At 36.7% G+C, this 21,880-nt stretch overlaps 1 protein-coding gene across 13 annotated transcripts in view; it reads left to right on the forward strand.

Annotated features, from left to right (window-relative positions):
* The window catches only part of MAGI2 (membrane associated guanylate kinase, WW and PDZ domain containing 2), a 1,467,480-nt gene that overhangs the window by 791,918 nt on the left and 653,682 nt on the right, over positions 1-21,880 (forward strand). For all 13 annotated transcript variants that reach the window (XM_059886037.1, XM_059886041.1, XM_059886040.1 and 10 more), the window contains one exon: positions 18,788-18,907. In XM_059886037.1, the coding sequence (XP_059742020.1) occupies positions 18,788-18,907 (120 nt within the window). The remainder of the gene's footprint in view (positions 1-18,787; positions 18,908-21,880) is intronic.

The following is a 21,880-nucleotide window of genomic DNA, read 5'->3' on the forward strand; positions in this document are numbered from 1 at the left end:
TTCTTTTCAAAGATATCTCTCCTTTGTACTCTGTAGCTAATTTCTTGGTAATTCTGGATTATCTTTCTGGATATATCTACCCAAAACTCAGCAATAGTTCAGAGAATGTCTTACTTCCTCCTTTGCCTCCTGGTTTCATTATTCTCTCTGAGTAGAATACTTGATCTGAATGTGCTGTGAATGGTGGCTTCCCACCTCCTATTCACCAAGCATACTTCCCTATCACCCCCACCCACTCCTTCCATCCAACCCTCATGAAAAAAATGTGTATAGAACATTTCATGGGTGAATGGACTACCCTGTTACTTGGGAGTCTGACTTCTACAGGTAGTCTGACTGGTTTAAATCCTGACTCTGCCACTTATCAGTCCTGTGACTTGAACAAGTTACTCAGGCTCTAAAATGGATCAAATGCTATCCACCTTATGTTGTTAAGAGAAGTAAAAGAGCTAACTCATGCAAAGTGCATAGTACGGTGCTTCACACAAGGTTGTGTGCGTGCTCAATCACTCAGTCGTACCCACCTCTTTACGATCCCGTGGACTGTAGCTCTCCAGGCTCTTCTGTCCATGGAATTTTTCCAGGCAAGATTGCTGGAGCAGGTTGCCATTTCCTACTCCAGAGGATCTTCCCTACCCAGGGATTGAAACTGCATCCCTTTTGTTTCCTGCATTGGCAAGAAGATTCTTCACAACTGTGCCACCAGAGAAGCCCTTGACACAAAGTTGGAACTCAATAAATATTAGTACTTATTAATATTATTATTTATACAAAGAAACTTCCCCTAAAATTCCTTCCTTTGCTATATTCATCAGTCATATCTTTTTCTTTTTTCTAGTAGATAAACATCCATTCACAAACATCCCATATGTCTTTGGACAAATGATAAATTTGTTTTAAAAAATTTCAAAACTGTATTACTGAATGTATTATTAGCAGATTGTCTCAGCAAGAGAAAGCCCTCTAATTATTTTAATATTTTGCTTTAATGCAATGAATAATCAAATATCTTAAATTGCTTAGCCTAATATAATTCTCTTTTTCTTTGTCTTGTTTTCATGTATTATGCTAGTTTTAAGATATGGTCTTAAACATACAGTTTATAGGCATCTGTATATTCTTCAGGTACAATTCATCATGTGATTGTTGATATTTATATTAGAAAATACCCACTCCAGTGTTCTTGCCTGGAAAATCCCATGGACAGAGGAGCCTGGTGGGCTACAGTCCATGGGGTTGCACAGAACAGACACAACTGAAGTGTGACTGAGCATGAGCATGAGATATCAGAAAACATCAATTTCTTATACATATAAAATGTGAATGTGACTGTCAGTTTCTCCTACAAATCACATGTAACTTGACTCCCCTGGTAGATATGTAGCATACATATGGGTCATTATAGATATAACATGATAAAATTTACTTTTGAAGTTCAGAAGCACATAGAGGCTCAATACTTCTTCCCTATATTAAATGGCTACTGAATTCCATAGGCTGTTAGAAGCATTGTTAATGAAGTTATACCCCATGGTAACAAGGTCAACAAGATATCATTATTTACCACATAAAGATGCAGCACCGTCAGTACTATACCTAGGGCATGGAGAAGCTTGCTTACTGCTTTACTTATAGGAACAGGTGTGTTTCTACACTTGATGTGGTGTCACAAATCATAATTCTCCTTGCAGTTATGTGTTGAAATTAGTTCAAATATTCCTTAAGGGCAGTTTTGCTTCTTGGAGGACAGATTTCTATTTGTCTTTCTCATAGATTTTCCTCCCTTTTTTGTTTCTGTGTATTAGAAACCTACCTAGTTATGTTTTAAGGAATTTTCAAAGGGATAATGAACATATATGTAAAATGTTACACTTAACACGGGTCACACTGTCACAAACGGTCATATTTTTTCTCTATATCAAGGTGGTGTACCCAAATTCCAGCATTTGAGTTGCATATTCTCTGGTGGCTCAAGTGATAAAGAGTCTGCCTGCAATGTGGGAGACCTGGATTTGATCCCTGGGTTGGGAAGATCCCCTAGAGAAGGACATGGCCACCCATTCCAGTATTCTTGCCTGGTAAATCCCGTGGACAGAGGAGCCTGGCAAGCCACAGTCCATGGGGTCGCAAAGAATAGAACATGACTAAGCAACTTTGCTTTTTCTTTCTTTTGGTTTACAAGTACAGACTGAGGAGAAAAGAGCATCAAGACACAAAGGGGCAAAAGACGTGATGCAGAGATGGACAGGCTACTACTTGCAGGTCAAATCCAGCCTATTGTCTTGTAAATAAAGATTTATTGGAAAACAGCCACACTCATTCCTTCATGCATTGTCTGTGACTGCTTGCACTTGCAGTGATAGAGTTTAACAGATAGCACTATGAGTTATGGCTGGCAATGCCTAGCTAATTGCTGTTTGACCCTTTTAGAAAATGTTTAGCAATACTTATTCCAAAGGAGATCTTCCCAGGTGATGAAATGTTAAAAAAATCTGCCTGCCAATGCAGGAGGTGTGAGAAATGTAGGCTTAATCTCTGGGCTGAGAAGTTCCCTTGGAGTAGGAAATGACACCCCACACCAGTATCCTTGCCTGGAAAATTCCATGGACAGAGGAGCCTGGTGACAAAAAGTCAGGCACAACTGAGCACCCACGCTCAGACACACACACACACATTCCAAAGGAACCATTGAAGTGTAACTGTTTGGGGAGGTACAGAATGCTTAGCTTTTCTTAAACTTACAAAGAATGTTGATTTTAATATGGATTCATTAATGCCCTACAGTCCTGTTTGGCCAGCCTTTGCCTTTCTAGTTTTTTTTTTAACTACAAGACTTTTTAATCCTTCTTCTAGGGGACAGTCCTTAATACTTTGGGTTTGAAAGCCAGAGGACTGTCAACCTATCAGATGTTAGCTCCCCAACCACTCACGCTTCTCTGGGGAGGTTTCTGAGTCAACAGCTACATTGATGGTGTTCTCATCTCCTTTTGTACTTTGTCTCAGTTGATCTGGCAGATAACCTTGTGTTTTGTGTTCTTGATACAGTAAATAAGGATTTATCTAAAATTACATATATTCTCTCCAAAGAAACTAATATTTATTTTGATAATTCACTATTTAATTCAATATCTTGTGCAGGAGTACCTTAATTAGCATTCTTTTGAAATGTCCTTAAAATTTTATTTTGTATATTTTGATTTGTAAAACTTCTCTTAATCTCTCATGATAATTGCAAATCACAGAAACACTGATTTGAGAATCTATAAAGCCAAATATATTTGTTACCATGTGGTTTTATTCTGATATTTTTATATAAGTATTTCCAACAAAGGTCACAAATGAATATTTGACAGTTCATTGTATACATTCCTCTAACTTGTATCACTTTTAATTTGCTGTGCAATAAAGAAGTGCACATAGTTACCTGGAAAGAAGGCTAGAGGGTCTGGGAACTTATGATAATTGCATAGAAACTGAGTCCTACTGTCCTTCAAACCTAAAGGATCACATAGATCAAGGCTAGGTTGCTGATGGTTGCATGTCTAACATTTAGGTCTTAGAAAGACAGAAATAGTATTCTGCGTCTTCCGGCCATCCCTTTTTTGTTTAACCTTCAGAGGCATAAAATTGTTTGTTAGCTTAAAAAAAAGAAAAAAAGGCAAGGTACTGTGTGTGTGTTTTTTTTTTTTTTTTTTTTTTCACATGCCGATTATTTCATTTGATAAGTCAAATCGTTCTTTCTTGGTTTCTTAAAGAGGAGCTGGGCCATATGGCTCAGCATTTCATGACCGACTCATCCTTCTTCTTTTCTTCCTTCCATAATTATTTGACATGTGTATACTTGATGCTATGCTATGCTAAGTCGCTTCAGTCGTGTCCGACTCTGTGCGACCCCGTAGACGGCAGCCCATCAGGCTCCCCGATCCTTGGGACTCTCCAGGCAAAAACACTGGAGTGGGTTGCCATTTCCTTCTCCAGTGCATGAAAGTGAAAAGTCAAAGTGAAGTCGCTCAGTCGTGTCCGACTCTTAGTGACCCCGTGGACTTCAGCCTACCAGGCTCCTCTGTCCATGGGATTTTCCAGGCAAGAGTACTGGAGTGGGGTGCCATTGCCTTCTCTGGTGTATACTTGATAACCTCAATAAATAAAAAATGATCATTCAGCTATATGATTTGCACCATATAATCTGACAAACCTGTCAGTGTTTCAAAATTCCTGATTAGTTAAATGTCTTCTTACCTCCATCTGGATTTTCTGGTAGTCTATAGACTTTGTATTCTATGATCTACCTTGGGCATTTTTGGGATGACCCAGAGGGATGGTATGGGGAGGGAGGAGGGAGGAGGGTTCAGGATGGGGAACACATGTATACCTGTGACGGATTCATTTTGATATTTGGCAAAACTAATACAATTATGTAAAGTTTAAAAAAAAAAAGAATTCTATAGAGCCATATGGTGATACTAAAAGTTAATGTCATTGTAAGATTCTAATAGAGGTAAAATGATAAAGTTATGATCCACTAAACCTTATATGCAATGAAGGTCAAAGAGTAGAGTGTCTGTGTATTGCTCAGAGGGCTGGTAATATCTCTGTAGTTTAGTTCTGGCCCAAATTAACTTATATGAGAAGAGTCTAAAAGCTTCAAGCTAAATACATACTGTTTCTATAAAAGGTCACTATAGCTCTTTCCTTTAGCCCAGTATGTAATTTTGAAACATCATCTATTAAATCATAAATTAGGTAATCAAAATGTATTTTTATTAATCCTATAGAATACCAGATATAGAATATATCTACATTAAATATTAGAAAATTAAAATAAAATTTCAAAGTGGAATTAATTGGTAACATCTTCTATTCTCTTAAAAAATCAGGAACTTAATAACTTAAGACTCTTAAGATTATGGTTTACTACCCTGATTTATCAGTGAAGGTACAGTGTTCCTTTATCCTGGAATTAGGATTATTATATATTGCAAGAGTGGATCAAACAGCCAAGAACAAATTATCTAGGAATCTGATTTTCCTTGGATGAGTCATTTTATTTAGTCATGTCTCTATATCTAGACTGTGAATGTGACTGAGGTAAAGGCAGAATTTTGCTGAAGAAAGTAATTTGTGCAGCTAAAGATTCCTCAACAATCTCTTGGGTAGAAGAGATGAACTTTGTTGTGAAGGAATGGTTAAGGATTAGTTTTCTAATTCTTTGTAATCAAAGCTGTAATGACTCAAATGCTGTGCAATTAGGAAATCATTCATTTTGCCCCAGGTCTTCCTCAGTGTGTGTGCCGTCAACAGTGTCTTGTTACTGTCAGTAATCAAGTATGATCATTTAGTGTAGAAGCCTTAAAATTAAAAATGTACATGCATGCATCAACTTTAAAAACTGCAAATGTTGCCTGTCTTCCTTACTTAGTGTCATGGGCTTTGAGTTCAACTGATAAAGATCAATATAATAAACTTTGACTTTTGGATGACATTTTTTTATCTCTGACTCACATCTTCTCTGGTGTTTAGAGCAGGGACATAATTCTATAAATAGAGTCATAGAAGTGATGAAAGACTTGGTGGGTCATGTACATGCATACATGTGTGTGTGCTCAGTCGTGTCCAATTATTTGCGAGGCCATGGATGTAGCCCGTCTGCCGAGCTCCTCTGTTCATGAAATTTTCCAGGTTATAATACTGGAGTGGGTTGCCATTTCCTACTCCAGGGGATCTTCCTGACCCAGGGATTGAACCTGTATCTCCTGTATCTTCTGCACTGGCAAGTGGATTCTTTACCACTGTGCCATGAATACGTCTTCTAAATAATTTGTTCCAATAGAGAGCCTTATGGATACTAATTCCACAATGTAGCTGCCCATCCCCTGATTTAGTCTGTTTAGAATAGTTGTAGACAAGCTATAATTTATCATTTAGTGCATCCAATACCTTGGCACAGATAACATCAGATGTTACATTTTCATGGTTGTTGGAGATTCACACATTTTTCATTTATGTCTTCTTATTTCATTCACCATAGTTTTTTTCATAATACAGGAGATTTTCTGCATTAGATACTTGTTTTTCTTGCCTTATTCACTCCTGGTGAGCCATATACAAGCCTCCTATGTTTTTCAGAATTTAAGCCATATTGTTGTACATGTAGGACCAAGATAGTTTAATTATTTCAAGTAGTAATGAAAGTTATTTATAAGAAAGCATAAATGGAGGTGTGTTGATTTTTCCCCCCAAATTTGATTAACTCCTAAGAGAACTGTGAAAAAGCGATATGCAATAGCATAAGAGAGTACTTTGATTTTCCAGTGTACTTCTTGCAACTCCATTCACCTGTACACCACAAATGACAAATGAATTGTTTTCTCTGAATCCAGTATGCAGCTATAGATTACTCTAAAGTAAGTGAAGTCGCTCAGTCGTGTCCGACTCTTTGTGACCCTGTGGACTGTAGCCTATCAGGCTGCTCTGTCCATGGGATTCTCCAGGCAAGGATACTGGAGTGGGTTGCCATTTCCTTCTCCAGGGGATCTTCCCAACCCAGGGATCGAACCCGGGTCTCCCACATTGCAGGCAGAAGATTACTCTAAGACTGATGACAAATTATGAACCACTTGCTTTTTGAGCTGTTGTGGCTAAATGAACAATGAAACTTAACACAGCTTTTAGTTTGGGTTTCCTGAGATATGAGTGAGGTTAGAGCAGTGGTTCTCAATTTACTGTCCCTGGACTAGAAGCATCACCATCACCTGGGAACTTTTTAGAAATACTAATTCTCAGGCCCAACCCAAGTATCACAAACTGCAGATATGACACCCAACAATCTGTGTTTAACAAGCCTCCTTGTCATTCTGATGCATCCTGCATGTTAGAAACCATCCATTTGGGTGTGAAGCTGCCTCAGTGGAAACTGTTAAAACGTAAAACAGTAATTGGTTCCACATGGGACATTAGTCTAAACCTTTATATCCAGAGATATTCAAGGAGAGCTTTCTTCTTCAAAAATGTCTCTGTGTCTGAAAGATATGTAGCATTACTAGTAGTATATGTCAATGCAGTTTTCAATAATAATAGATAGTATCCTATTTCTGAGGATAAGACAGTTTTAAAATAATTCCCAAGGTTTAGAGCAATATACAGTTAAGAAAATAAGTCATAGTTACTACTGGTATTTTGTGCATGGAGCTGTCACAACTTTGATATTATATAGAACATTCATAGTGTTTTATTGAGGAGGCAATAAATCTTATAAAATATGTGATTAATTGGATGGTATGTTTTCCTTTCTGACCTTAACCCAATCCACTGTATTAGTTGATGTGAAATCTATAAATCTCACATTTCTTTATAATCTATCACATAGGAATCAATGGCCCAATCAAGTAAACTATATCATTTAATTTGCTTGCTTTAGCTCTATGTCTGTATAAAATCACACTTATGGATTTTATATAATTGAAAATGAATGTAAAGAATCCAAGACCTAGGCTGATTATGTAAAAATTGGTAAGTGCTATCAGTCAATGAATCTCCTGAATGTTTTTATTGGAAGTACACAGAAAAATCCATGAGAGTGTTCACACTTGCTAGTAAGTAACTGATACAGTAAAGAAGTGTCTTCAGGAATCTAAAAGTAAATTACTTAAAGGTTGAATCCACAGGAAGTTACCCTAGCTGTCAAGATTTATTTTCTCCAGTTTGCAGTTAAAGAGACACCAGGGAAAAAGAGAAAATATATTCATAAACATGCACAAGAAAAGAATTCACTTTTTCAGATTCTCACACAGTCACGCATCTGTGTGCAATGCAATGGGCACTGTGGAACTTTCAGCTCATCAAAATAGATCTTGTTAGATGACTGGACTGACCATCATCAAGATAGTAATACTTTCTGGTAAGCCAGTGACTTTCTTAAACAATTTACTAAAATTAGGAAATATTCTAAAGCTAAAGGGAAATGTGCCTTAGGGTTACATTTACCACCAACATCATGCCCTTTTCTTACTGAGGCCAAAGGTGCAACATTCCTTCATTTAAATAGTAGAATTAAAAAAATAAATTCATTGGCACCCCCCAGTTGCCATGGTAACAAAATGCACGTGGCTTTCATCTGCTTGCACTGTGTATCAATAATAAGCTAGCCATTTGGGAGCAAATCTATCCTTTTCAGAACATGTCTTTTGAGCACAAGTACTATATCCTTTCATTAACTCCTGAAGGAAATGTGATCCATGCACTACTTAATTTAGCAATTATTCAGTAAGTTGTTTTTTAAAGAAATAAAGTAATAGGTGATAAAGCAAAGACATAATTTAGTGCATTTCCTCCATTTCCATTCCTTTTAATTTTTTTTTCCTTTGGAAGAGTGGTTAGGAAGACATAATAAAGAATGAATATTTAAACTATAATTTGGATAATAAAATTTATTTTGGACATTTCTAAATACCACTTAGGGAAGTACTAACCAAATATAGAAGAGCAATAAAAGAAGGTGAGCTTCAACTTTAGCTATGTGATGAATCATCTATTTCCTTGTTCATTCTCCCTAGCTTCCACCCTGTTCCTAATGTTGCATGATTTCTTGTTGTTACTGCTGAGTGTTGCTTCACTATCATCTTTCTATTCATAATCTTCTAAGATAGGGAAGTGGCTATAATTATTTCAGCATAAAAATAAGGTAAGTATCTGCAGGAAATTCAACTTAAACTATTTCTCCATTCTAGGTACGAATTACCTTTAACTATAAATTACCTTTGTATAACCTTTCATTACATTTCACATTATTTGCTTTATTTTTAGAATTGTGTTTCTTTCTGAAAGATGTTCATAGATCACCAATTGCTTTCTCTTTCTTCAGCCAATTGCTTTCTTCTTCTGGCACCAACTGATTTAACCTCAACTAATACCTTTTTTTCCCCCAGACACATAGATCTAAAATCTTCTTTTGTGAGTATTCTTATTGAAGGTCCTGTGCCTGAGGGTAAAAGTAAATGATCCACTAATCAAGTTTTATGAGCACTTTCACACTTTTCAAGTGATTAAGCAAAGGATAGAAAACTTCTTGCAATCTAATCAATAGGCTTTATTGGCCTTAAGTGTCTGTCTAACAAAAGGCAGAGGATCCTCATAAATAGTGACTAAATCATTATATCCCACATTTTAGCATGTAATCAAAGGAACTGACTTATTGTACACCCAGACAACAGAAGGGGGCAACCTGAGTCCTTAGGCATAAGAACTTTTTCTTAAGAAATTTTAGCATTAATGAAATTAATTCATTTGAAGTTTCCATTATAAAAATTCTAAAATGAGATGCCGTCAATCAAGTTTGTTAGAATTGTATTTTCTTAGTGTATTAATATTACTAAAGAGGAATGCAATTGTGTTGCCATAGTGCTCATATTTTTATTTTTATAATACCCTTTTACACCCAATATTTGCCTCACTGTATAATAAGAACACTGATGATCAACTAAATGATATTTTAACCCAGAACCACATATCTAAAATATTCAAATAGAAAGCTGATATCCTGAATTTCAATTCTAAGAATTTTTTTGCCACACCATCCTTCTACTTTCTGCCTTTAAAAATGAAGGGTATTTTGTCAAAGGCTTTCTCTGCATCTATTGAGATAATCATATGGTTTTTATTTTTCAATTTGTTAATGTGGTGTATTACATTGATTGATGTGCGGATATTGAAGAATCCTTGCATCCCTGGGATAAAGCCCACTTGGTCATGGTGTATGATCTTCTTAATGTGTTGTTGGATTCTGATAGCTAGAATTTTGTTAAGGATTTTTGCATCTATGTTCATCAGTGATATTGGCCTGTAGTTTTCTTTTTTTGTGGGATCTTTGTCAGGTTTTGGTATTAGGGTGATGGTGGCCTCATAGAATGAGTTTGGAAGTTTACCTTCCTCTGCAATTTTCTGGAAGAGTTTGAGCAGGATAGGTGTTAGCTCTTCTCTAAATTTTTGGTAGAATTCAGCTGTGAAGCCATCTGGACCCGGGCTTTTGTTTGCTGGAAGATTTTTGATTATAGTTTCAATTTCCGTGCTTGTGATGGGTCTGATAAAAACTCTCCAGAAAGCAGGAATAGAAGGAACATACCTCAACATAATAAAAGCTATATATGACAAACCCACAGCAAACGTTATCCTCAATGGTGAAAAATTGAAAGCATTTCCTCTAAAGTCAGGAACAAGACAAGGGTGCCCACTTTCACCATTACTATTCAACATAGTTTTGGAAGTTGTGGCCACAGCAATCAGAGCAGAAAAGGAAATAAAAGGAATCCAAATTGGAAAAGAAGAAGGAAAACTCTCACTATTTGCAGATGACATGATCCTCTACATAGAAAACCCTAAAGACTCCACCAGAAAATTACTAGAAGTAATCAATGACTATAGTAAAGTTGCAGGATATAAAATCAACACACAGAAATCCCTTGCATTCCTATACACTAATAATGAGAAAACAGAAAGAGAAATTAAGGAAACAATTCCATTCACCATTGCAACAGAAAGAATAAAATACTTAGGAATATATCTACCTAAATAAACTAAAGACCTATATATAGAAAACTATAAAACACTGGTGAAAGAAATCAAAGAGGACACTAATAGATGGAGAAATATACAATGTTCATGGATTGGAAGAATCAATATAGTGAAAATGAGTATACTACCCAAAGCAATTTATAGATTCAATGCAATCCCTATCAAGCTACCAACAGTATTCTTCACAGAGCTAGAACAAATAATTTCACAATTTGTATGGAAATACAAAAAACCTCGAATAGCCAAAGCGATCTTGAGAAAGAAGAATGGAACTGGAGGAATCAACCTACCTGACTTCAGGCTCTACTACAAAGCCACAGTCATCAAGACAGTATGGTACTGGCACAAAGACAGAAATATAGATCAATGGAACAAAATAGAAAGCCCAGAGATAAATCCACGCACATATGGACACCTTATCTTTGACAAAGGAGGCAAGAATATACAATGGATTAAAGACAATCTCTTTAACAAGTGGTGCTGGGAAATCTGGTCAACCACTTGTAAAAGAATGAAACTAGAACACTTTCTAACACCATACACAAAAATAAACTCAAAATGGATTAAAGATCTAAACATAAGAACAGAAACTATAAAACTCCTTGAGGAGAACATAGGCAAAACACTGTCTGACATACATCACAGCAGGATCCTCTATGACCCACCTCCCAGAATAGTGGAAATAAAAGCAAAAATAAACAAATGGGACCTAATTAAACTTAAAATCTTCTGCACATCAAAGGAAACTATCAGCAAGGTGAAAAGACAGCCTTCAGAATGGGAGAAAATAATAGCAAATGAAGCAACTGACAAACAACTAATCTCAAAAATATACAAGCAACTCCTACAGCTCAACTCCAGAAAAATAAATGACCCAATCAAAAAATGGGCCAAAGAACTAAATAGACATTTCTCCAAAGAAGACATACAGATGGCTAACAAACACATGAAAAGATGCTCAACATCACTCATTATCAGAGAAATGCAAATCAAGACCACTATGAGGTACCATTTCACACCAGTCAGAATGGCTGCAATCCAAAAGTCTACAAATAATAAATGCTGGAGAAGGTGTGGAGAAAAGGGAACCCTCTTACACTGTTGGTGGGAATGCAAACTAGTACAGCCACTATGGAGAACAGTGTGGAGATTCCTTAAAAAACTGGAAATAGAACTGCCTTATGATCCAGCAATCCCACTGCTGGGCATACACACTGAGGAAACCAGAAGGGAAAGAGACACGTGTACCCCAATGTTCATCGCAGCACTGTCTATAATAGCCAGGACATGGAAGCAACCTAGATGTCCATCAGCAGATGAATGGATAAGAAAGCTGTGGTACATATACACAATGGAGTATTACTCAGCCATTAAAAAGAATTCATTTGAATCAGTTCTAATGAGGTGGATGAAACTGGAGCCTATTATACAGAGTGAAGTAAGCCAGAGGAAAAACACCAATACAGTATACTAACGCATATATATGGAATTTAGAAAGATGATAACAATAACCCTGTGTACGAGACAGCAAAAGAGACACTGATGTATGGAACAATCTTATGGACTCTGTGGGAGAGGGAGAGGGTGGGAAGATTTGGGAGAATGGCATTGAAACATGTAAAATATCATGTATGAAACGAGATGCCAGTCCAGGTTCAATGCACGATACTGGATGCTTGGGGCTAGTGCACAGGGACGACCCAGAGGGATGGTATGGGGAGGGAGGAGGGAGGAGGGTTCAGGATGGGGAACACATGTATACCTGTGATGGATTCATTTTGATATTTGGCAAAACTAATACAATTATGTAAAGTTTAAAAATAAAACAAAATTAAAAAAAAAATGAAGGGTAATGTGTGTGTGTGTGTGTGTGTGTGTGTGTCTATGTGTGTGTACATATACCAGTCATCAGAGTCCAGTATGCTCTGTTATACTTATCAACCTTATGAAAATAGCCTTGAAATTTCAAAAATACCTATTGGACACCAGTGTATAAACCAGACCAAGTACATGCACTAAGTGAAGTTTCTCTCTAAGACTTTAGTGATTCCTTTTAAAATATAGTCAGGTTCTTTGTGGATCTTCTGCTGACTCCCACAGGTCCCTGCTGCTGCTGCTAAGTCACTTCAGTTGTGTCCGATTCTGTGCGACCCCATAGATGGCAGCCCACGAGGCTCCCCTGTCCCTGGGATTCTCCAGGCAAGAACGCTGGAGTGGGTTGCCATTTCCTTCTCCAATGCATGAAAGTGAAAAATGAAAGTGAATTCACTCAGTTGTGTCCGACTCTTAGCGACCGCATGGACTGCAGCCGACCAGGCTCCCCTGTCCCTGGGATTTTCCAGTCAAGAGTACTGGATTGGGTTGCCATTGCCTTCTTCCCCACAGGTGCCTAGCCAAACTCAATTCACCCCTCTGGGGCTTGCAGCCCACATATTGCAAGTCTCTGCTTCCTTTCAGCTCCTTTACAGTCTTTCTAGTCAAAGTTTTGCTCTGTATTGTCTAAAAAAATGGTTAAAAATCTCAGTAATTTACTCATTAAATAGTCCATAGATGCCAATGCCTTGGTTTATGGTCATTTAACCCTTTTATAGAATATTATATAACTTAGAAAAAAATGTTTTATGTATTTATTCTCTGTCTCTTCTTGTTAGAATGTAAGTTCCTTTTCTATTCTGTGTTCCTCAAAGATATATACCAGGTATCCTGAATAGTGTTTGGCACATAAGTGCTCAGTTAATAATTTGTGGCAAGAATTCATGGGGAAAAGCAATTATCCTTGATGTCATCTCTGTTCTTTCAGACAAGAGTACTTAACATAATTTTTTCTGAGTGCCTGGAATTTTCCAGACATTAAGTACTTTATATGGATTATTTCATTTGTTCTCCAAACTAACTACTTAAAGATGCTACTGGTATTATTCCTACTATTATTCCTAGAGTTTATAGAGATGAAAAACCTTCCTCAAGATATTACTGATAGCACATGGTAGAGCGTCAACAAGCTCAGGCAGTTTGACTCCATGGCTCACATTCCCACCTACTATAGCATATGCTTTAAAGTTAGTTTCTATCTTGTCTAGGCCAAAGAGTAATTCTAATCGTGGAAAATTTGGGCTAAAATGAAAGGATAAATGAAGATATTTCTGATGTGGAAAATTCCTGTATTATGTCCTCTCACATGTTCCATCAAGGCAAATCCCTCTAAAGAGACTCTGTAACCTGACATACCATGAGAGCTGCCTTTATTGTCAGTGATAGAATCTGAGCTTTTTCTGACTGTTTTTAAATTGTAGTATTTTCCTTTCTTTACTTTTTTCAGTCAAATTTCTTGACTACAGATTGGGTAGGTAAACTCTTTGAAGAGGCTGTGATTAACTTCGTCCTCTACTATGGCTAATCAGGTAGTTCAGTGACAAACTCAAAGGGAGAGACAAGCACACCAATGACACGGACGTTGTTTGGTCCAGGAGGGAGGTCTTTGAAGCAGAGATAGTACAGGATAGAAGGATGACACTGTGGAGTTATAGGGCATGGAATTTGCCAACTATTTGGAGATATAGTAAGAGTGAAAGAGACCTGAAATGTGACACTTATGGAAAGTTTCAGGGCATGCATGACTGGAAAAATGGTGGTGACATTAAGAAGAGGAGCAAGATGGAAATATGCTTTCATTATGCTATTTTCCTGAAATACTGAGTCAAATTTGCCTCTCATGAGGGTTGCATAAAGACATTTTCAGACATGCAAAGTCTCAAAAAATGTAGCTCCCATATAACTTTTGATGAAAGATTTCTGACTTTCTGCTCTGCCAAAATGAGGGAATGGACTACAAAAAGAGATACAGGATCTGGGAAAAAGGGAATAAAACAGAGGGAAGAGGCAAAGTGAATCCCCAGGATGGTGGCAAACGGTGCTCCCAGGATGACTGCTGTGTAGTAGATGAGCATAGTCCACATTGAAACAGGTCAAAAGTCTCTAGGAGAAATGTCTTCAATTGGTTAAACTTGACAAACTATTAAATATTCTTGTATATTCTGAGAGATTTGTGTATCCAAGGAAAAGAGAATTAATTAATTGAAATATTGATCAATATGTGGAAATGTAGAAATTTAAATATTCAATCTAGAGTAAAAATATATAAGGAAGGAAAATTAATCAGTGCAGTACATAGTTCTGCTGGAAATAGATTTACATAGTATTATTATAGTAAATGTTAAATAGTAATCTAATGCAAGTTTGTTCTACTGGGAGAATGGGAGGAGGAAAAAAGGAGGAAGTGATGTGAGGAAGTGATATAAGAAATATGGGCAAAAAGAGCCAAAATCTTCATTTGCTTTACCAAGAAATCAGTAGTTTCCTGTGAGTCATATGGTAAAGAATGTCTGCAATGTGGGAGACCTGGATTCGATCCCTCGGTCAGAAAGATCCCCTGGAGAAGGGAATGGGAACCTACTCCAATATTCTTTCCTGGGGAATCCCATGTACAGGGGAGCCTGGCTATAGTCCATGGGGTCGCAAAGAGTTGGACACGACTGAGCAACTGACACTTTCACAATAGTGACTAAAATAAAAACAAGAACCATAAGTTAATTATTCAAAGATGTTGAGGTAAAACAGAAATCAGCTAAAGAGTTAAAAGTGGATAAAATGAAAAGTGTGTTGGAGAGGGGTGATAAAAGTCTTCATTACAAAATAAAAGCTTGTACACTTGTAGAATAACAAATCTTGTAGAAGTATAGAGTCTTTAAAATATAATGTGTAACTGATAAAACATAAAAACTAGACTTTGAGAGAAAACAGAAGAGATTAGTCATGATAAGATGGATGGATGATTAGAATTAAGGATGAAAATCATGCAGATGAAGGAGGTAGACATTAGGAAACTTTAAGAAATTTTATTTCAGAATATCTCTTTATCACCAGAAAGAGAATGAGCTAATGTCTTCTGCTGAAAGTCGAAGCCTTTGCGTATTTGAAAATGGTGGGGTGGTGTCAGAGAGGGAAGGAGATCCTTATTAAAAGGATTTCCATCCATCAGTAGAATCAAGCCAACATTAGAAGGGGGAGCAGAGAGGGAAGAGCTGGGAATTTGGTGTTGGTAGATGCAAACTATTACATTTAGAACAGATAAACAACAAAGTCCTTATGCATACCATAGGGAACTATATCCAATCTCCTGACATAAAATATAATGAAAAAGAATATTTTAAAGAAAGAATGTATATATGTGTAAAACTGAGTCAACTTTGCTGTACAGCAGAGATTGGCACAACTTCATTAATCAACTATACTTCAGATTATAAAAATGAATGAACAAAAAACTTGTCAAGAAAAAAAAAAAAAAACTAACATTAAAAAGCCTGAATCTGTAGGGTACTTTGTCAGTGAAAGCTCATGGTTTTCTACAGCAGCTGTAGTCTATGAATTAAATAGCTGATAGAGAACTCAGAGGCTTATTAAGCTATGGGAAATGTTGAAGATGAACTAAAGGAAAGAAGACATTTCAGATCCCCAGTCCCTTAGTAGGTAGAAAAGCAAGTGAAGTCAAATATGAGGAACATCAGGAAAATTAAGAGAGATCAGGAGACTGGAGGCTGTAATTAGAAGAACATAATGAGAGTAAAGAGTAGGAGATTGATGCCAAAGATGGGAATTGCAGCATTTAAGATTGCACTGTAGAACTTCATCAAGAACAGTGAAGTGGGCGGGCCCCCGGTCCTATCAGGCAGCCAGCATTAGGCAGGTCAATAACAACAGGTAACAATGATGCAGTCACAGGCAGAATCCCTGAGGCAAGAACTCTGTCACACTGGCCTGATGTGCAAGGTGTAGACGGAAAACCAACCAGTAAACCAAAGTACTAATGGTCCTTCCAAGAAAAGCACAGCCCCAGACATGTTCACTAGAATTCAGTGAGGCAACTCATGCTAGTCAAGTCAGCAGCCCTGGAAATTGCCCTCAAGCTTGTGGGCAAGCTTACATTGTGCTAGCAGCACGTTACTGCACTGCAAGTATTTAATTAGTCAAAGTGTGTAGCCTCTGAAACATGCAGATAAATTAGGAAAGAAAATTGAAATTTTGTTATGTGATTTTTCTTAATGATTAGAGTATGTTCTAAATAAATAGAAAAACAAATTGATTGCCAAAAACCGTGTTAATGGGCTTTTAATTCACAAGGGTTAAGCACATAAAAAGTCAATATATTGAAAGTTAAGGTTCTCATAGAAACATTGATTTGACAACATTATGCATACTAGGTGTGGGAGGTTTGTATTTTATAACATAAAAGCAGTAGTGAATATTATAAAACATTAAAAAATGCACAGTTAAAATAACAAATTCAGGGGGAAGTCATTAAACATGATTATGAGGAAAAATTGTTTTGCAACCCTCAAAGAAGGTTTTAAAATTTAATTTTAGAACATAATGCCTTCAAACTTTAAAAAATATTGCCAGCGGAAATTAATCATTTTTGCCCAAAATGAATTTTCCAACACATTGTATATTCTGACATTAGTTTATGCCTCTCATTTGTCATCCAGATTTGATCCTAATATACTAAAGGAAGAACTGATTGGCCATTACATGGCCTAGTTGGTAAAGATTTTGGAAAGTGAAATAAATTTAAGGGTTTGAAATATTAATACTTTTTCTGGTATATAGAGAATGTGGATGGTAGCTTACACGTCAGTAAGCCTGCAAGTACTAGTACTTTGTTTACATATTTGTTGCAGGAAGGAGGACCCCTTCCAGAGCCCGAAACTGGGCTCTTGTCTAACACTCAGAAATGAATCGTCGGAGGAGACACATGTGCTGACAAAGCAAGAGATTTTATTGGGAAAGGGCACCCGGGTGGAGAGCAGTAGGGTAAGGGAACCCAGGAGAACTGCTCTGCCGCGTGGCTCGCAGTCTCGGGTTTTATAGTGATGGGATTAGTTTACGGGTGGTCTTTGGCCAATCACTCTAATTCAGAGTCTTTCCTGGTGGCGCACGCATTGCTCAGCCAAGATGGATGCTAGCAGGAGGGATTCTGGGAAGTGGACGGACACGCTGTGTCTCCTTTAGACCCTTCCCGAACTCTTCCGGTTGGTGGTGGCTTATTAGTTCTGTATTCCTTATCAGGATCGCCAGTCATAAAACAACTCATGCAAATAGTTACTATGGTGCCTGGCCAGGGTGGGCGGTTTCAATCAGTGTGCTTCCCCTAACATATTTCCCTTCTATGTACTTGTGCATACTATTTGCATGTATGCCTTATGGGAATTCCAATCAGACTATGAAAAATGTCTTATGTAGGTAGCATTGAAAAAGGAAGAAAAATGCTTAAAGCTTTCTCAGGGAAGGAAGAGTTCCAGGAAACAAATCCACAGCCTTGATATGTCTCACTTTTGGTTCTTACCTCACAAGCTGTACAGAGATCTCGGAACCTGACTTCTCCAACGGAGCTATACTGAGCAATAGGATTGAGTTCCTGTGGCTATTTGCTCTATAGGCGATATACAGGAAACAAGAGTGGTGGACCCTTGCAATGACCCCTGGGAGGGTATCACCTCCCAATTTAATTAGAATTAAAGGCAAGAATGAAGGAAGAAAAATGACTTACTAATATAATACTGATTTAATTATACTCATTTCTCAATTCTAATTAGTATTTAGTTATTTAATTCTAAGTAATAATAAAGATTTTCTGATCCTTGAAATCAACCATTATTTGGTACAAAATAATTTTTAACAAATGACAACACCTTTCCCCCCTCAAAGGAGCAGATCATGAAAATATAAAAGTAAATTGACATTTTGCTAACATTTCTATTTTCCATTATATTTTATGTCATAGCAAAGCAGTCTACAGAACAATAGAGATCCTTTCATGGAAGTGAGATATGTAAATTCCTGAGCTAGCAGACTCCTGGCCCAATATTCCAACCACCTCTTCTAAAAGGGCACAATGGTCTGCATTTTTCACTGAAAAATCTAGGCAGCCACATTCCATGGCGATGAGCCCTTTATAAACTTGAAGAAAAATGCTTTGTATGTTTCCTTTAATCTTAACCCTCTGCTATTTTCTGTTTCCAAACAAACAGAAGGACAAATGCAAACTGCCAACTCACAGGATGTACAAACAAGTGTTATTGAATATTCAAAAGTATGGTGGTATTTCTAAAATTCAGCAACAAATCACTTAGAGTCTTTCTTTTGTTTTAATTTTTTCCTTATTCAGGCACCACAAGGCCACATAAGGAGGGTGAGGTCCCTGGAGTGGACTATATTTTCATCACTGTTGAAGATTTTATGGAATTGGAGAAAAGCGGTGCTCTCCTAGAAAGTGGGACTTATGAAGGTAAGCACAGCTCTACTGCTGAATTTATTTCTTGTTGCATCACATTTTTCTCTTTCGACTGAATGCATTAGAACACCACATTACTAAATTGCTATTGTTTTGGTTTGAGAGCTTTTATGAGGTCACTTTAGAAGAGTATTTTGTAAAGAAAATTTAAAATATATCTGGGTAAATTCTTCTCTTGAGATGCCAATAGAAATATATATGTATATTCCCACTGTAACCTTGTGTTACCAATATCCTGAGGGTAAATTGTGATCTTCAGCTAAAGTATCTTCATCTTTAGGTAGCATCCAAAGGACCACAGTCCTGTAACTACTTCTATGCAGTTTTCTCCAGTTACTTCACTTCACTTGCCTTCACTGGCCTCTCGTAGAAAATGATGGTGTAGGAAAAAATATGAATTGTGGATGAACTCCAAAGCTCTACCATAAGTTTACTTGCATGCCTGTGTCAAACATGAATGAATGAAATTAAAACCTTGAATGTGGGAAGTACGTTTTAGTAGAAAAAGCGCTGTAACCTAAGCCAGGATCTGCTTCAGTTCCAAACCTGGCTTTACTCCGTACCCACTGTGAACATTAAGTAACCCGGGTAGTGTCTGTGAACCTCAGTAGTCTTACCTGTAAAAGGATAATGACAGCATTGAAAAATACGAATAAATAACAACATGATTCCTTGTGTATGTTTAATTAACATCTACAGGCATGTAATAGTTTATGTCTAATGAAATTACAGATCTGTGTCTGAGCAGTGAGATTTTACTGGAACTAGAAAGCAGTAGAAAATAATACTTGTATTCTTATACCACAGTATTGTATATGTAAACTTTGCTTATATGTACTATGAAGTCCAAAGATGAATCTAGTCTTACTAAACTATAATTAATAGTGTGTGATACTAAAAACAAAACTCATATGCATTGCTGCTTAACCCATCAAATATCAGAGGTCTACAGTGAGCAACTGGGTTTGTAACAGTTTGTTCACCTTTTTCCTCCTCCATTTACTTATAAATGTCCAGTGGACTATAGTTATTTAAGAACTCAGTATTTTCAAGTTGTCAAAAGTGTTATAATCTTGTTTTGCCTCACACTTCTATGGCAATTTAGGCTGAGACATGTGCCTAGGTTATAGCTCAGACATTAAGCTACTTATTGCCATGTTCATAGGAAATCAGCAAAAATACCTAGGAAAAGAAAATGACTTTATATTTGAATGTTGTTTCTTCTTGTCAAAAATGAATGATAGTGAAGATTGATTGAAAATATTATATAATTTATTTTTATTGAAGTATAGTTGATTTAGAGTATTAGTTTCAGGTATACAGCATGATTCAATATTCTTATAGATTATACTCCATTGAGAGTTATTATAAGGTGATGGGTACAATTCCCTATGCTATACAATATATTCTTGTTGCTTATCTATTTTATACATAGCAGTTAAATAAAAAGCTATGCTGATCATATAAGATGCCTTAAAGTATACATGAAAAATGCCTGTATAAATCATAGAAAATAATGATATCAAAGAAGTCAGAGTAAATTAACAATGAATTTTGTAGTATATTTTCCTGTGGACTTTGCACCATCATTCATTAGTTTCTGTGTCTGCCAATAATAACACCTTGTATTTAGTTACTGTATTTATGTAGCAGAGAACCTATGCCTTAACAACCAAGATCATTCCAAGAGTAGTATGATTAACAAATATGGCTTATTCTTTTGTTAAGGATTATATTAACTATATAGAAGGTAAAAAATTAAATCAAATGTTCATGTTAAACTTCCTGTATTTTCATGATAAACTAGATGCCATGGAGTTTAATATCAATATTTTAGAATTAAAGCCTAGCTTAAATTTTAGGTTTCAGCTAAATTTTGAGGGAAATATTCTGAAACCATACAAACATAACTAAGTTTTGTTATGATTTACAGTGGATTCTCCTGAATCTTCTTCAGATATTTTTTTAGCACTGAGAGTAAAGTTGGCTAAATTGTTGCCAAATTGTTAATCACCCCCATGTTCATAGAGCTGATTTTTGAATAATGAGGCTGATTTACACATATGACTTCAGAGAATCAGGGCTATTATTTATAAAAACACATTATGTACTTGGATAAGTAAGAATCTCTTTTCTTAGGTCGTATAACCATCTGGACATCTTTCTTGGGTGTTAGTTCTAAAAGGTTTTGTAGGCCTTCATAGAACCGTTCAGCTTCTTCAGCGTTACTGGTTGGGGCATAGACTTTGGCATCACTGACTCGATGGACGTGAGTCTGAGTGAACTCCAAGAGTTGGTGATGGACAGGGAGGCCTGGCATGCTGCGATTCATGGGGTCGCAAAGAGTGGGGCAAGACTGAGCGACTGAACTGAACTGACTGATAACCATCTGGGTGGACGTGAATGGAGCATTCTCAGATCTCAAAATCTTCAGATTTTTCCTATAGTTACAGCTGAGAAATCAATAGAATTGGCATTCTAATAAAAATCACTCCTATTCCTTCAGGATTAATCACAAGCTCTAAACTCAGAGCTACCAGAGTTACTTGTGTTATTGATGTGTTACCCATCATGGAAGCCTAGGGAATGCCTTTTCTACTGTTGGTTCTTTCAGAGTATACTGCGTAGCAATCATGTTCTACTCAACTAGATAAAGACAGACCTCAGGGCTTTTATATTTATCAAGCTTTCTTGTATCACTTTCTTGTAAGTTTTATTTAACAAAATGCCAGTTTCCCTGTTATATGTTTTCCCTTCCATACTATTTGGGCCATTGTTCTTCTTCCTTCTTGCTAGACCATTCTCATGCCTTCTCATGCCTACTCTTCACAGCTCTCAGCCAGACAAGAAAATTCACTTCTGATATCTGTGAATCCACTAAAGAACTTAGAAAGAAATTGAGTTCCTCTCAGCTCAGACCTGTTAACTATATGGGAGTCTTAAGACTGATGTATGTACGTATGTACC

This window comes from Bos taurus, chromosome 4 (assembly GCF_002263795.3).
Source record: "Bos taurus isolate L1 Dominette 01449 registration number 42190680 breed Hereford chromosome 4, ARS-UCD2.0, whole genome shotgun sequence".
NCBI lineage: Eukaryota > Metazoa > Chordata > Mammalia > Artiodactyla > Bovidae > Bos > Bos taurus.